General features: G+C 38.5%; 3 protein-coding genes across 3 annotated transcripts; 1 reads left to right on the forward strand and 2 right to left on the reverse strand.

Moving 5' to 3' along the window:
* Positions 1–959: 959 nt before the first annotated feature.
* Positions 960–5,870, reverse strand: apoea (apolipoprotein Ea; the record flags this gene model as incomplete). Its single annotated transcript, XM_083925212.1, has 5 exons — positions 960–1,266; positions 2,265–2,552; positions 3,565–3,715; positions 4,633–4,686; positions 5,846–5,870. 5 exons carry the CDS (start codon positions 5,868–5,870, stop codon positions 960–962), a joined length of 825 nt encoding a protein of 274 aa, XP_083781338.1.
* Positions 5,871–8,149: 2,279 nt separating this feature from the next.
* apoa4a (apolipoprotein A-IV a) lies at positions 8,150–10,360 on the reverse strand (the record flags this gene model as incomplete). Its single annotated transcript, XM_083925213.1, has 3 exons — positions 8,150–8,729; positions 10,045–10,195; positions 10,321–10,360. The coding sequence occupies 3 exons, from the start codon at positions 10,358–10,360 to the stop codon at positions 8,150–8,152; spliced, it is 771 nt and encodes a 256-aa protein (XP_083781339.1).
* Positions 10,361–13,574: 3,214 nt separating this feature from the next.
* Positions 13,575–14,834, forward strand: LOC310955260 (uncharacterized protein; the record flags this gene model as incomplete). The annotated part of the gene is made up of 3 exons (XM_083925061.1): positions 13,575–13,608; positions 13,694–13,844; positions 14,255–14,834. The coding sequence occupies 3 exons, from the start codon at positions 13,575–13,577 to the stop codon at positions 14,832–14,834; spliced, it is 765 nt and encodes a 254-aa protein (XP_083781187.1).
* Positions 14,835–15,279: the final 445 nt, after the last annotated feature.

The raw sequence follows: 15,279 nt of genomic DNA on the forward strand, positions 1-15,279 counted from the left end.
CAAAGAAATTTTGATTAAAATGTTTGTATGTGTTGCTATCAATAATATATATTTTTAAATAGTTTCTATTTTAGGAAAATTCTAATTCATGAGAAAAACAATAACGTTTAATCTAATGGTTGATTTATTAATTATAAATTAATAATAGAAGTAATTTTAGTAAGACAACAGCTGAATCAGAATCAGGTCTTAAATATATGTATATATATAAAATATATTTTAAATCAGTTTTTGATCATTTATTATTTAGGCTTACTCGCATGATTATTGTACTTTTTGGTGTCTTCATGGTTGAACTGTCGGTTGCTGTAGATAAAAGCATCAGCTAAAATAACCTAATGTAAAAGTACGTTTTCACATACAAGGAATTAACCTTTAATGCAGAAGAAAATAAAAATAAGAATCAATGTCTGCAAAGTCAAGAGACACAAATATAGAATAACATCAACAACAAAAGTAACAAACCTTCAAATTCCTCGCCTATTTTGTCGTAATCACTTAATAAAACAACTGAGACAGTTTTTATGAATGACGACTTTGAGACAGGAGTGTAAATGATGACATTATGATGAGCAGCTGTTTTTATTGAAGGGCCTTCAGTGACACTGTGCACATGCAGCCAAAATAGTGCAAGACAAGAAGTGTTGGACTGCAGAGAACAAAAGAAGGCCTGCACACTACACCAATACAAATAATGTATACATTTTCTTTAAAAAGGCAGCGTTTTTGATCATCTAGATCTTCCTTAAATCATTACAACCTGCTGATGCGACAGCAGGGAAGACACAAGGACAAAACCGCGTCAAATGCAAACTACAATAAAAGCAGAATCTTAAAACACGTAGTGGTTATTTGTGATAAGAACAAAGAGTGTTTTTATTCATGAAGCTTTACAAACTGTTTCCTGAGGTGGTTTTGATTCAGAAAGTGATGGATAAACAGAAGTTTGATTGCAGGGTTTAGAAATTGCTGCTGATCATGGAGCCTAAAGACTGAAACCAGTTCTTCAGCTCCTCCGCCTTCTCCTCCAGGGTGGCCCGCAGGTCTTCGGCCGTCTTCTCAAAGCTCTCCTTTATGCTCTCGGCTGTGATCTGAATCTTGTCCTGCATGGTCCCAGCCTGCGTCTTCAGCAGATCATTCAGGGTGGTGATCTTTGCCTGGGCGTTGTCACGCACCTGAGCAAAGTAAGGCTGGAGACGCAGCCTCATGTCCTCCGCGTTGTTCGAGGTGCTGGACTGAAGCTGGTCAAGGAAGTCCGCAACACGACTGAGAGGAGGACAGAGCAGTTTGAGCTGAGTAAAGAGTCAACATCTGGATTCATCACAGTCAGTTATTATTATATGTTCTATAAATGAAGAAGGATAAGTAGTTACTTAAGAATTATTACGTTAAAGCTATAACAGTGCTGAACACCGCAAATACCTTTACCTATGATGGTACATGATGCTCAGGGTCGCTGCAATCTACTGTTTTTTTTTGTTTGTGTGTGTGTGTGTGTGTGTGTGTGTGTGTGTGTGTGTGTGTGTGTGTGTGTGTGTGTGTGTGTGCGTGTGCGTGTGTGTAAGCTTGTCGTTTTTAACTCTGTCTTTTAAAGGTCTAGCCTCTTCTTTTTGATGCGTTTAATGTTAAATTATTTCTTCACTTTTAAGGGATTGTACTGTAAATTTCGTTGTACTGGTACAATGACAATAAATACAACTCTATTCTTTTTTTTTATATTTAGATTATAAGAAAGAGAGAGACATTAGAATCAACGTCCAAAAACACCCCATTAAAAGGAGAAAGTTTAAACATTTTTGCATTAAAACATTTTTAAATACCCCAAATAGTAGACAATTAATATTCCGTCGACCAACTAAACGATTCATCGCTGAATAGTGTTGTGTGTGAAAGACTGACACGCACTGACGCTTTACTTAAGCCTCACGTCTAGATCAACACTTCTTTGTTTTTTTTTCACGTAGCATCCCATAATAACCACAGTCTCTTAAAGGTCCCTTAACCCCTGTTTAGCAACATACAGCAAACCCCATGAATCACAGTGTGACCGTGTTATCAGAACAAATAGTCTCAGCTCTCAGTAGCAGAACTGCCTTCTGACATTACAATAAAAAATAATTCATTAGTGCTGACATAGATAAGTATAAAGTATTTGAGGAAGAAGCTACAAAATGAAAACAGAACGACTAAAAGCTTGTTTGGTGAAAATCAGAGAAGCTTAAGAGTTCCCCTACAGCGGGCGCTTCCTCGTGGATCTCACTCACCTCTTGATCTCCTGTGAGTCCTTGTTGAGGCGTTTCTTCATCTTGCGGTTGTAGGCGGTGACCCTGACCCTGACGTCATCTGCGTTCTGCTCCATCATGGTCTGCAGCTCCTGGGCGTACTTGTCCATCTGCTCCCGGGCGTCGCTCATGTGGTCGCCCAGTTTGTCGGTGAGCTTCTGCAGGTCTTTGCCCAGATTCTCTGCAGAGTCCTGGGCGAAGGGCGCCAGCTTGGTCTGCAGGTCGTCCCTGTATGTGGCCAGCTCAGACATGCTGTTCTGGATCAGGGTGCTGTTTGGGACAGCGACAAAGATGACTTTAGACATTTTGTTGGTGTTTTTGTGACGTATTCATCTGGATCCAAAGGGGGTCAAGATTTAGTAGTTTGGTTTAGTAGTTTCGGACACGAACACCGATCCCCCAGATGAAAGTCTTTTGTTTTAGGACTCAATTGACACCTTAACACACCTCCTTACGTAGAGTTTAGTGCTCTTACATGGTTTCCTTCTGTGCTCCAGACTTTCAACAGTAATAAATACGTGCACATGCATTATGTTTTGTAGTTATATGTACGAACAGTGAATAAGAACAGCCTGAGCAGAAATGTAGATCCAGCTACAGGAGCTCTGTTTCTTCTAGGTCCATGAAATCAATGCAAAGATCTAAAATTCAATAGAGACAGGCATTCAAACGTCTTTTTTAACCACTAATACTCCTCAAAATAACACTAAACCTCTGCAGCAGCATGAGAAGAGTCCCTACACAGAAGACAAAGCACTTGTCTTCTGTGTAAGCACCAATCTTTCGGATTGACTTTGGTAATCCACTTGAATGGACTTTACTATGAGAGAAGCTGGTACAGGGGCCAGTAGGTAAGTCTTTAAAACACTCTTTTAATAAATTCTGGGATCACTAACTACGTTGTTGGTGCTTTGTTTTGTGTGTAGGGACTCTTCTCATGCTGCTGCTGAGGTTTGATGTTATTTTAAACTGATGTGTTGGGATGTTTGTGCTTGTTGCTGTCTTCACTTAATATGTTTTACTCTGAGTGGGAACCAGTTTACCTCTAGTTGCAGATTTTGCTGGTTTAAACACACCTGGTAGAAGAGGTTGGGTGCTTTTCTGTTGGACTCAATTTAAAATGTTTTACATATGATCTGTGGAGATGATTGTAGCTGTTAAATGTGACTTTATAGCTCACAAAGTATTAATTGTTTATAAAATCTACACGTAAAAGGTCAAAGGTGCAACTAAAGCGACAGTTTCTTCCCTAAATTCATCACTGTGACGTAAATGAACTCACTCCATTTCTCGGCTGATGTCGGTGCTCTTGAGGTCCTTCACGACTCCGTCGGCCTTCGAGGTCAGATCCGTGAAATAATCATTGAACTTCTCGACCGTGACTTCCCAGGGGTTCTTGAACTCCACCAGAGGGACACTTCTGCCATGGCAGCCTGCGTTTGGACAGAGACAGAGATTCAAATGCACGTACTGCATCGGTTGATAAGATAAAACATTTTCTTTGAATGAATGGCTGCCAAGTGCAAAAAGTGTCATTTCATTGAAGGATTTCGTTTCATCTGTGGAGGACAAACCCCTTTATAAAATCTGGGACCCCAAAAACTGACTTTAGATGTTTATAAAAGAACCCGTAGGACCTATATATCTGAATTTTATCATTTTATTTGATTTATATATACATAATTCATGCATATGTATGTTTTTATTTTAGTTTTTTTGTTATTATTATTTTATTTTTATTATATATTTTAATTATTATTCTTTTATTTTTATAATATTTATTATTATTATTATTATTTTTTTATTTTATTTTTATTACGTTTATTATTATTATTATTTTATTTTTATTATATATTTATATTATTATTATTTTATTTTTATTATATATTTATATTATTATTATTTTATTTTTATTATATTTTTATTATTATTAGTGTGACAGCTTGCAAACTCTCACACTTTCAAAATAAAAGCTTTCAAAGACAACAGGAGTTTACAGAAAGCTTCTGTAGTGCTGAAGACTTTCAAAATAAAGGTTTCATTGTGTTTTTTCTTCCTTTCTTTCTTTGCCCCTTTCTCTCCTTCCTCTCTGCCTCTTCTTCTTTCTCTCTGTCTTCCATCCTTTCCTTCTTTTACTTTTACTTTTACAGCTTTTCATTCATTAACTTTTCAGCAGGCGGCAACTTGCCTTCAGGAAAAACCTTTTCTTTATTTGCTTTGTTTGATCTCCTTCTTTTAAATGTATATGTTTGTCTTCTCTGTGATGCCAAAAAAGTCAAACGAATACAAATAACATACAATTAAAAAGGAGATTGAAGTATTTGTCCCCAAGGAGACATGTTGATCTCACCTGAGAGGACGGCCAGCGCAACACAGATTACTGCAAACGCCCTCATGATGACACCTGGAACATCACAATAAAACACGATCTCAACACTGACAGATGATGATAACCAAGGTTACGATTCTCAGACATACAGATGTTGGTAAATTCAGTAGTTTTTGTACCGTTTTTACCTGTTTATTTAACTCAGATGCAGTTAAAGTTATCATGACACTCTTTATCTAGTTAAAGTTAACACTATATTTTAAACACGGTTAAAAACAAAATCACAAACAGAAACGGTGTGAGACTCACCTCAGTGATCCTGATCTGTGACGTTTGGGAGCTCGTGACTCGGTATTTATGCACTTCAGGAGGCTTTGAAGCGATCCAATAACTGTCAGGAGGATTGCTGACCTGCGTCCGAAGTTCGTGTGTCGTTGTCACCTTTTATTGCTGCGTGCGTGTGATTTTGGCTCCACGTCGCACCCTGAAGGTACAGTTCAGAAAATAGAGAGAGTTTGCATGGGGGCAGGGTCCACGAATAAAATGCCGTGCAGTTTATGCACAAAAGGAGAATGAGTCATCAGATAATCAGAATCACAGTGTCCTTGTCCGTCACAGACACAATGCTACTGATAACACACCAAAGGCCATTCTTATCACTGTGTTGTGGTTGATCTGGTTCATAGTCCGCTGCCTGTGTTTATACAACTTTTATAAGATGGGAAACCTTCCACACTAATTGGGGTAATCAATGAAATGCTTTTGCCTGTAGGTGTGGAAATGTACCTTTGACCTTACTGTTGACAACAGACATTTAATACACTGGAGGGATGGGTAAGGACTTGTTTTTTGTGGGGGGGGGGGGGTATGAGGTACCAGGTTTGGAGAAGCAGACAAGCAATGTGCTGCTGTGGACGGGGGCAGCAGCTAAACGTATAAAAAAATCAGTTTAAGTGAGTGTGACTTTCCTAATTTACCCTAATTCTCAAGTGTAGATCTACACATTGTCTTCTCCGGAGTTGTTTGTCGTCTTGCAGGTCTCTGCTGATCGTGGTGGTGCCTGCTGCCGTGGTCCTGCATGACGCTTCCTTCCTTCTTCCTTCTACTATTATAACTATTAGATAGATAGATAGATAGTCATATCATATCAATATCATCATAGATATTAGTCATATATACTGTCACTAGTCTTATAAACTATGGAATTTGTAGTCAAAGAGGTGTCTCGCTGTACCATAGCTGCTATTGCCGCTACTCATCATTGAGCATGTTTGTCATAATTATCATTTTCATGTTCTGTCACCTTGGATGTGCTTGTTTCTACTATTCTGTTGTATTAACTGCCATAACATATGAGTCATATTCACATTACTATAGATATTATTATAGTTACTGTTACTCTTTGGTTGCTTGCATCTCTGGAAGTGTCTCTCTGTCTTTGTGTCTGTCTCTGTCTTTGTGTCTGTCTTTGTCTCTCTCTGTCCATCTGTCCGTCTTTTCTCTCTCTCTCTCTCCTTTTCTTCCTCTCTCTGGTGCAGACAGATGTCCGTCCTCCACAGAGCTGGGTCTGTCTGACGTTCCTGTCTGTTATAGGGAAGGTTTTCAACGCCACCGTACTCTACGGGGGGGAATTGTTGGGTCTATGTAAATCATAAATAAGTCATAGAGTGTGGTCTTTACCTACTCTGTAAAGTGTCCTGAGATAACTTTTGGTCCCTTTAAATTGTGTGCCTGATGACGTAGGAACCACGTTTTTTGGGTTACGTGAAAGCACCATCTTGGTTTGTTTGTGTTTGTTCTGGCTATAAAAATGGGGTCCTGATGAAGGTCAATAGACTGAAACGTTGAGTAAATAAAAGAGCTTCAAGAGAGTGTGGGAGCAAGTATTGATTTTTATTTGCTGATCTGTTCCCAGCACCACCCCAAAGGAGACTGTTCATGCTGATTAAGCCTCAATATAAAAATAAACAGACACGCATTTGTGTGCTCAACGTGAGAGATTGTTTGTGTTTCATTGCAATTTCCACATCACTGTATTTAGAATATTTACATCGGGAACTGAAGCTGTTGTTGTATGCTCTCTTCAAAGCCAGCAGACTCCATTGACAAAAAAGTAATTTTACCTCACACAACACTGGAGTTTCTGTTCTACCGCTGCCTCCGTGTTTACTTCCTAACCTGTTAAAAGTCAAACAATAACACAAACAAACTAACCGACTGAGCAGAAACTCCTGTGTTGTCTGAGGTAAAATTGTTGTTCTTGTCAATGTAGTCTGGTGGCTTTGAAGAGAGGACAACAGCTTCAGTCCCCCCTGTGTAAACGTAAACAGTCTAATAGCAAGGTAAATATATTCAAAATATAGTGTACACTTAAACTGATATTTATTTTTTCATATTGACAATAGACTTTGATTTTGATTTATATTGCTGCTCTGCCGCTCTGTTTAAATACCACAGCAACTTCCTGGTTGATCCAATCAGGAAGTGCCAAAAACTGCAGTTCTCCGAGTGTCCACTAGGAGCAGGTTTCATAATAGAGCAGTTTCTCATTGACCCCCATGTTAAACATGCCGTTTTCACAGCATCATTAAACCTGTTTAAGACCTGGTACAAAAAATCATTCTTGTCTGTATGTTAGGTCATATCTCCATGACAACACTGAGGGGGCTGATTTTTTTTGTACCAGGCTACTTTTTATTTTATTGGAGGTTAAAGTTTATGAATAATTAGGGGCGTGGCCTCTTGAGTGACAGCTAGCCTCTGGCCCTCACTTCTCCTCGGACGTCACATACATGCCATTTTTTAGTAAGAGGAAATGAGGAGGAGTCAAAGTCTGGTAAGACGGCGACTCACATACGCGAGGACGATTGGATCAAGTTGAGAGAACAGACCTCGACAAAGATGCTACGTCCATTTTTATACAGTCTATGGTTCACCCTCTGTCTGAAACGCTCAGTTTTAGCACCTGTACCTTTAAGACCCCTTCCCAAAAAAGCCCAGTCTGCTCTGATTGGTCCATGCTTCTGGGTCTTCTGCATTTTAGCGTCTCTGCTCTGTCATTGCGTGGCTATAACGGCACTATAGTGACACTTTCTACCTATATATAGTATATTTGTGACCTCACGGCCGTACAGAAGTCCTGACGGCTCGTTTAAAGCCACAGTGTCTGATACTTTCATAGTATTTATAAAGCACCTCGACCTGCTTTATAATAAAAAGAACATGAAAATCCCACTTTTTACAAACATGGGACCTTTAAAAATGTTTGACAGCGAAGTTAGTAGTTGAATCAATCCCTTTTTTTAAAGAAAAATGGTGAATACGAAGACACAAGATACATTTAACCTGTTTATTGTTGTTTTACAGATCACAGCTTATAGTTGTAAACAGTAACGTAATAGAGGAAATACTGACATTATTCCTTTCAGAGCACCTTTCATCCACATCAAAACATAGAAAATGAGGTATTGCACTTTTTATCTGTCCCATAAACACCGATCTGATTAAACAGAGAAAAAAGTGAGATAGAAAAGTCAGTTTACTGGGTGAGCTTCGTGAAGGACAGCCACAGGTCGGTCAGCTGCCTCTTCAGGTTCTGGGTGTCGGCGTCCAGCTTGGCCCTCAGCTCCTCTCCGTATGGAGCCAGGTTCTGCTGGATCTCCTGGGTTTTCTGATTCAGCTGGGTCTGGAAGTTCTGGCCCAGGGGGATCATGCTCTTCTGAAATTCATCCAGGCTCTTCTCCATCTTCTCCTTCATCTCCTCGGTGTAGGGGACCATCTGGGCCTGCAGCTCGCTCACGCTCTTGTCCAGCTGCACCTTCAGCTCCTGGCTCTTCTGCAGCAGGACGGTCCTCAGGGCCTCGGGGTCCATGCTCTCAGCGTAAGGGGTCGCGTCCTTCTTCAGCTCCTGCACCTGTCTCTGGAAGTCAGCGACCAGCGACTTGGCGTAAGGCTGCAGGCTGGTTCCCACGACGGTCAGATCTTTCTCCAGACGGGTCTTCAGCTGCTCGGCCTCCTGGGAAAACTTAGAAATGAGGTCCTGGGTCAGAGGGGCCACCTGAGTACGGAGAGCGTCGGTGAGCTTGTTGATGGCGTCGGTGCTCTCAGAGATGAGGGTGCTGCATAGACACAAACAAAAATAAGTCTTGAAAAACTTCTTTATGTGTTCATCATCATCTCCAAACTGAAACTTACAACAAAAAAAAATTTTTTTCCCTCCAAAATACACATGAAAGTGTTATTTTAGCACTCAGTTTTCAAGCTTTTCCAACAGCTTACAGTTGTAGTAAATGACATATTTACAATAATACATCTAGATATTGAAAATGATTATTTAAACTTTATTTTTTACATTAAAATCGCATTAAAATGGATGGTATTTCGCTTAAAACAAAAATGTTTTGTAATACCAGAAGGATATATTAAATTATATTTCTATCTATAGCTATTTGTTGTGAAAGAAATGTGGATACGATGTCAACTATTACTACTTTACTTTACAACTTTACTTTATCCAAAATTGAAGCACTTTTTAAACCTTGAAAACATAACATTAAAAATCAAGCATTTTTAAGGATTTCCAGCACCTGTGACCAATTGGGGAAGTTTCATGGTGATATCTATTTGCCCATTTCCTCTCTAGTATGTTGCAACAAGTATGCATTTAACAATATGTCTCTTTAAAGGATGTTTTCTACAAATATTTTATTTCTCGCTGACACAGAAATCTCCACTTCAGCAGCACTACATACAGCTTTTTCCTATTTTTATTTATCTGCAGGTTTTTACACTAGGATTTGTCCATATATCATTCATAGCCTGATTTAAACAACATTTATTACATTTAATTTTAACGGCTGTTGACAGTATTTTGTGATTATTCTTTGACCTAAATATGTCAACAAAATGAAACACAAATTTTGAACCTGGCTTTATTCACTGTTCACATGTCTGTTCTGGAAATACATGCAAAAGAGCACATATTTAATTAGATGATGCATCATTTGCATATTTAAACAAAAAAATCTGAACAAATATAATAAAAATAATTGTCTTAATGTCAGTAATCATTTGTGGAAGTTTCATGGTCATCTGTAGTGCCTTGTCTGAATTCTCGCGATAACGACACATAACGAATACACGTGATCGCGCGAGAACACCGGCTTCACCTAACAAATCGCCTGTTTTCAGTGGGTTTGTTTTAATTTACTGCTTTAGTAAATGCGCTTGTACCACTTTTTAAAATTTTATTTAATTAAATTATTTATTTAAATTGAATATGAATTTATGTACAATATCACGCCATAGCAAACTTGACAATAATACCAGATTAAAAAAAAAAATTACTTAAATAATATATATATTAAAAAAAAAAGTAACAACTAAAAGTGAATAGCAAAAAAAAGTGAAAAAAAATAAATGAAGTCTACTTACTTCACTTCCTGTCCCAAGTCGGACTGTCTGATCTGCTTCAGGGAGTCCTCGGCCGTTGTGGTTGCCTTGGCAACGTAGTCCCAGAAAGCATCTTTCACCATGTCGACCTGCTGCTTGGGCTGGGTTTGCCACACGATGTTGGCATGGCAACCTTCCGTGAGAGAAAAAAAAAGTTAAATTTACTTTTTAAAAATTGAATAAAATTGTTTTAATTGATTGATTTATTGCTTACAATTATTTTTTGTTAATTCACCTAAAATTACAAAATTTTCTTACCGGTGAAAACGGCGAGGAAGAGCACCGCGAGGACCCTCATGGCTGACACTGCGAGTGGATGAGCGGTGAGGGTGTCGTCGGAATATAAAGGAGGAGCTCAGGAGCAAAGTCCAGTGTGTGAGTGTCGTGCTGTCACATCACAGCAGTGTAAGTCATCACTGACTCATTATACATCTGTATACATATATATCTATGTGTTTTTAAATATGTCATATATTATTTAAACTCTGCGTTGCTGCTTTTTCTATAAAACAGAAAATAAAAAATATAAAAATAATAATAAAGCAAAAATAATAATAAAAATTCATCATATCTTTGCAGCCTGACAAAAAAACAACAACAAAAAATAGAAAAACGCATACAAACATTAAATTCACATATTTGAAAAGGAGTGGGAAGAAGTTATTTAATCCCTCCCCTTCGCCATGATTAGTAGTATTTAATTATTTATAGTGTAGATATAATAATTGTATTGTAATAATATAATTTATAATATATTAATTAAAACTTGTCTTAACTTTATTACAAGATATACATTATTGCAGCATATTTAAAATAATTACAATTTATCTTAACTTTGTTAAAAGATATACAACCTATTTTTACTTTATGACTAGATATACATTAATTGCAGGAACATTTTTTAAATTAATAATATATGAATCACAACTTATCTTAACTTTATTACAAGATATACATTATTACAGCTTATTTATTTATAATTTATAAAATATAAATCACACCTTTACTTTATTACAAGATATACATAATTGCAGCATATTTATTTATATTTTTTAATATATTAATCACAACTTATCTTTACTTAATAACAAGATATAAATACATTTCATCACATCCTTCATCATATTCTTTTCCCTTTTATCAATTATTTTATATAATGATCGCAATGAAACAAACCTGGTTAAATGAAGGCTAAATTAAAAAAGTAATAATAATTTAAAAAGGTTAAAATTCTTAATGTGATACTTTCTAAATCTGGTATTAGAAAAATATATAAAATCAATAATTCATAAATAATTCATTCCAAATGGTTTGTGATAAAATAGCTAGCTACCAGATTTTATTTATTTTTTAACATTTGAACAATAATAATAATAATAATAAAAGACAATAATAACGATAACAACTTGAATAAAAGTCAGCTGAACAGTTTTGTTTTAATAGTTTTACTCACAGACTAAAAAAAATAAACTTAAGAAGGATTTTCACACAAAACACTTCTATACAATATCACATCATCTGCATACAGTCAGAATAAAATAATGCACGTTAACTGTGGTGCATTTTTAACTGTAATTAGTGGAAAGACAAGAATTTGTCAGCACAGTGACACTCAGGAGATAAGATCCTGTTTCACTCTGTTGAGAGATAAAGCACAAATGCTGCATTGTTTCGGTTGATTACTTTTTTATAACTAAAGAAGTGCAGAGTAAAGATATTGATCCACATAAACGCTCTCAGCGCAGAGACACAGTGTTGTTGTCAGAGGTTTTTAGGTCAGTTCAATGTGAGCAGGACTTTGATCCACCTGCAGATAATCTTTCCTGAAGAATGTTACGTTTCCTTATATTCCCTCCTGACGAGCTGATAACACCGAGGACATAACGTCTTCCTCTCAGCTGAAACCACTGATAAACGCCCAGCTGTGTTTATATGACGCACACAGAAGCGCTGAGGTAAAGTATAAGGAGGCGTGGAAGAAGCTGAAGATGTCCTGCTGTGTAAAAAAATGCAAAATCAATACTTTCCGCACAAGAGGGAATACCTTAAATGGCCGCGTTGTTACCGTAGATACATAAGCATGGATGTGTAAGTGAACAGGCTTATCAGGGCACACAACAGAAAACGATCACACAAAGACACAAAACTATACTATAAATGACACAAAATGACCACGAATGACTGCTGTACACGACCTGCTCAGCACCAAACGACAAACAGACACATGTTGTGGGGATTTTGGATATTTGTAATTCATAATCATAGTTTTGTCAGGTCAGACGCAGTTCAGTGTCTCCTCTGTTTAACCCCATCATGTGACTAGTGAATAGCTTGTTTGTGCTAAATGGATAACGTAAGTAACTTCCTCATGACGGTATAGCGGCATATCTGTGCTTCTGTACATCCTGTTTCTTGCAGATAACTCATGACTGTTTTTATGGCCTATGTGGACCCTGTTTTAGAGAGAGGGGTTGTAATGTCTAAGGCATGTTTTGTTTGGTTTAGAGACGTCACCCAACCAAGGCATAGCTCGTTCTATCTATTACCGGAGGAATGAATCCAGCCTTAGTCGATGAACGATACGGACCGCCGATTTTCCTGAGCTGATATTTGGAGCTGATCCTACTTTTGCTCCTTTAATTTAAATCATAAAAATTACACAATGATGATAACAAATGTTGTTTAATGAGCCTCAATATAAAAAATGGAACATTTATTGAACTTAAAAAAGGCGCCTCCAGCAACATGGAGTCGGTGAACGCAGCAGCCCGCATAACACCAGCAGGCCGATGTACCGGTCTATCACTAATAATTTAACAGCTTAAGAGTCTAATATTTCCCTCAGGAGGAGGAGCAGACCAAAAACAGAGCTAAAAGAGAGTAAATATCCAACTAACATTCATCCACAAACTCGACTCCAGTCAGATGATCATGCTGCTCCGTGTCTGCTGGATGTGTCTATAAGTAAAACGCTCCACATACCAACTTTATAAGGTGATAAAGTGTCATTATATCAGCTCCTTACACTGTGGAACAATTTAATTAACGCAGCTTAAAGTGACATTTTACCTTGATTTACTTTATTAAAATTAAAGCTATTGCATTACCACTTTAATGGATTCAAATGCCATTTCCCTGCTGCTGATTCCAACCATTACTTAACCCGTGAAGAGAATATTTATCACAGGATGAATAAGACACTTGAATTATGACGTGGAGTGACTGCAGGGACACGAGTCTGTACAGCAGGGCAACCAGAGACGGACTTTACCCGTCAACATGGCTATAAAAGTGTGGAGCAGACGTCTGCACGGCACAAGTCGTCAAACTCAGAGTGAAGAGACGAGCTGCCTCTGCTTGAATCTTGAATCTTGAAGAGACGAGCTGCCTCTGCAGGTAACATTTTCTTATTATTGTTAAAACACCTCATGACTAAATTATGTGGGAGATCAGAAACTTTATTTTAAGAAATATTCAGTTATTTTCTTTATTCAACAGAGTCAAATTCAATCATGAAGGTACTTGTGGTTCTCGCCCTGTTCTCCGGTGAGTGAAATCATCCTTTGAAATAAATATGTTTAATGTTTAATAAATGTTTCTGGTTCCACTAAAGTCGCTGTTTTATCCACAGTGTGCAATGCCAACATCCTGTGGCAGGAGCCTCCCAAGACCAGCCTGGACTTGGTGAAGGATGCTTTCTGGGACTACGTTGCGAAAGCGACAAGCACCGCCGAGGACTCCCTGCAGCAGATCAGACAGTCTGAGCTGGGACAGGAAGTGAAGTAAGAGAGAAACTTCACTTTAAAGCAAGACTCTACATCAAAAATACACATTTAGGTGTTTATTTTACTACAATTTGTCTGTAGTCCCCAAAGCAATTTCAGTCAAAAGCAACCGGACTTGGTTATTTGGCAAATAATAATAATAACAAATAACCAAGTCCAGTTGCTTTTGACTGAACTTTCTTTGGGGATAACGACGACCTGGACAAATAAGGACATTCACAGGACAATTTGTCTGTAGATTTCTCTGAAATTCACCAAAAAATAGCTTTAGATGTTCATATTTAAATATAAAAATAAGAAAAAAACGTCTTAATACGAGTAATCAATTGGGGAACTTTCACGGTGATGTTTATTGGTTTAATGTTTTACCCTGTTCACACGTAGTTTCTGTTTCTTTTGTCCGTCAGCACCAAGATCTCTCAGAGCACTGACGCAGTGAATCAGTACGTCGTCGCTCTGCAGACTCAGGTGGCTCCTCTGACCCAGGACTTCATGTCTAAGTTCACCCAGGAGGCCGAGCAGCTGAAGACCCGCCTGGAGAAAGATCTGACCCTTGTGAGCACCAACATGCGTCCCTTCGCCGCGGAGATGGTGGCGCACCTCCAGAGGCAGGTGGAGGAGCTGAAGAAGGAAGTGGCCCCTTACGCTGAGAGCATGGACCCCGAGGCCCTGAAGACCGTCCTGCTGCAGAAGAGCCAGGAGCTGAAGGTGCAGCTGGACAAGAGCGTGAGCGAGCTGCAGGCCCAGATGGTCCCCTACACCGAGGAGATGCAGCAGCAGATGGTGAAGAGCCTGAATCAGTTCCAGGAGAGCATGGTCCCCCTGACCCAGAGCTTCCAGACGGAGCTGACCCAGAAAACCCAGGAGATCCAGCAGAACCTGGTTCAAAGAGGAGAGGAGATGAAGTCCAAGCTGGACACCAGCGCTCAGGACCTGCAGGCTCAGCTGACTGCTCTGTGGGAGTCTTTCACGCAGAAGACCCAGTAAACAGGACTCCTCCATCAGCTTTAAATGCTCCAAACACCAAGTATTTATTTGACGACAACACCTAATGTATATTTTTACTAAATAAAAATATACAATGAACCAGTATTTGGCTTTTGGTGTCTTAATGAACATGCAACGTTTTTCCCAGAAGAGTGATTTATACGGAGGCCATTTTTAGACAGTGACGCTCTAGAAACTAACTAGAACTACACTGAAATCAGCCCTTTCAGACAGTATCTGGGATCAGTGGTTATCCAGCTGTTAAGACGTGATGTGACGCCCTTTCAAAATATGATTTCCGGGTCCAAGCCGTTCTGAGCCTCGTATTTCTACAACGCTGCAGTGCCGTGTTCCCCGTTGTTTTAAAAGATCTGACAACGTTATTGTCATTTTTCCTCTTTCTTATCAATAAATCGTGTCTAACTGATAAAAGAGGGGATCGTAA

This window comes from Echiichthys vipera, assembly GCF_963691815.1.
Source record: "Echiichthys vipera genome assembly, chromosome: 13".
NCBI lineage: Eukaryota > Metazoa > Chordata > Actinopteri > Perciformes > Trachinidae > Echiichthys > Echiichthys vipera.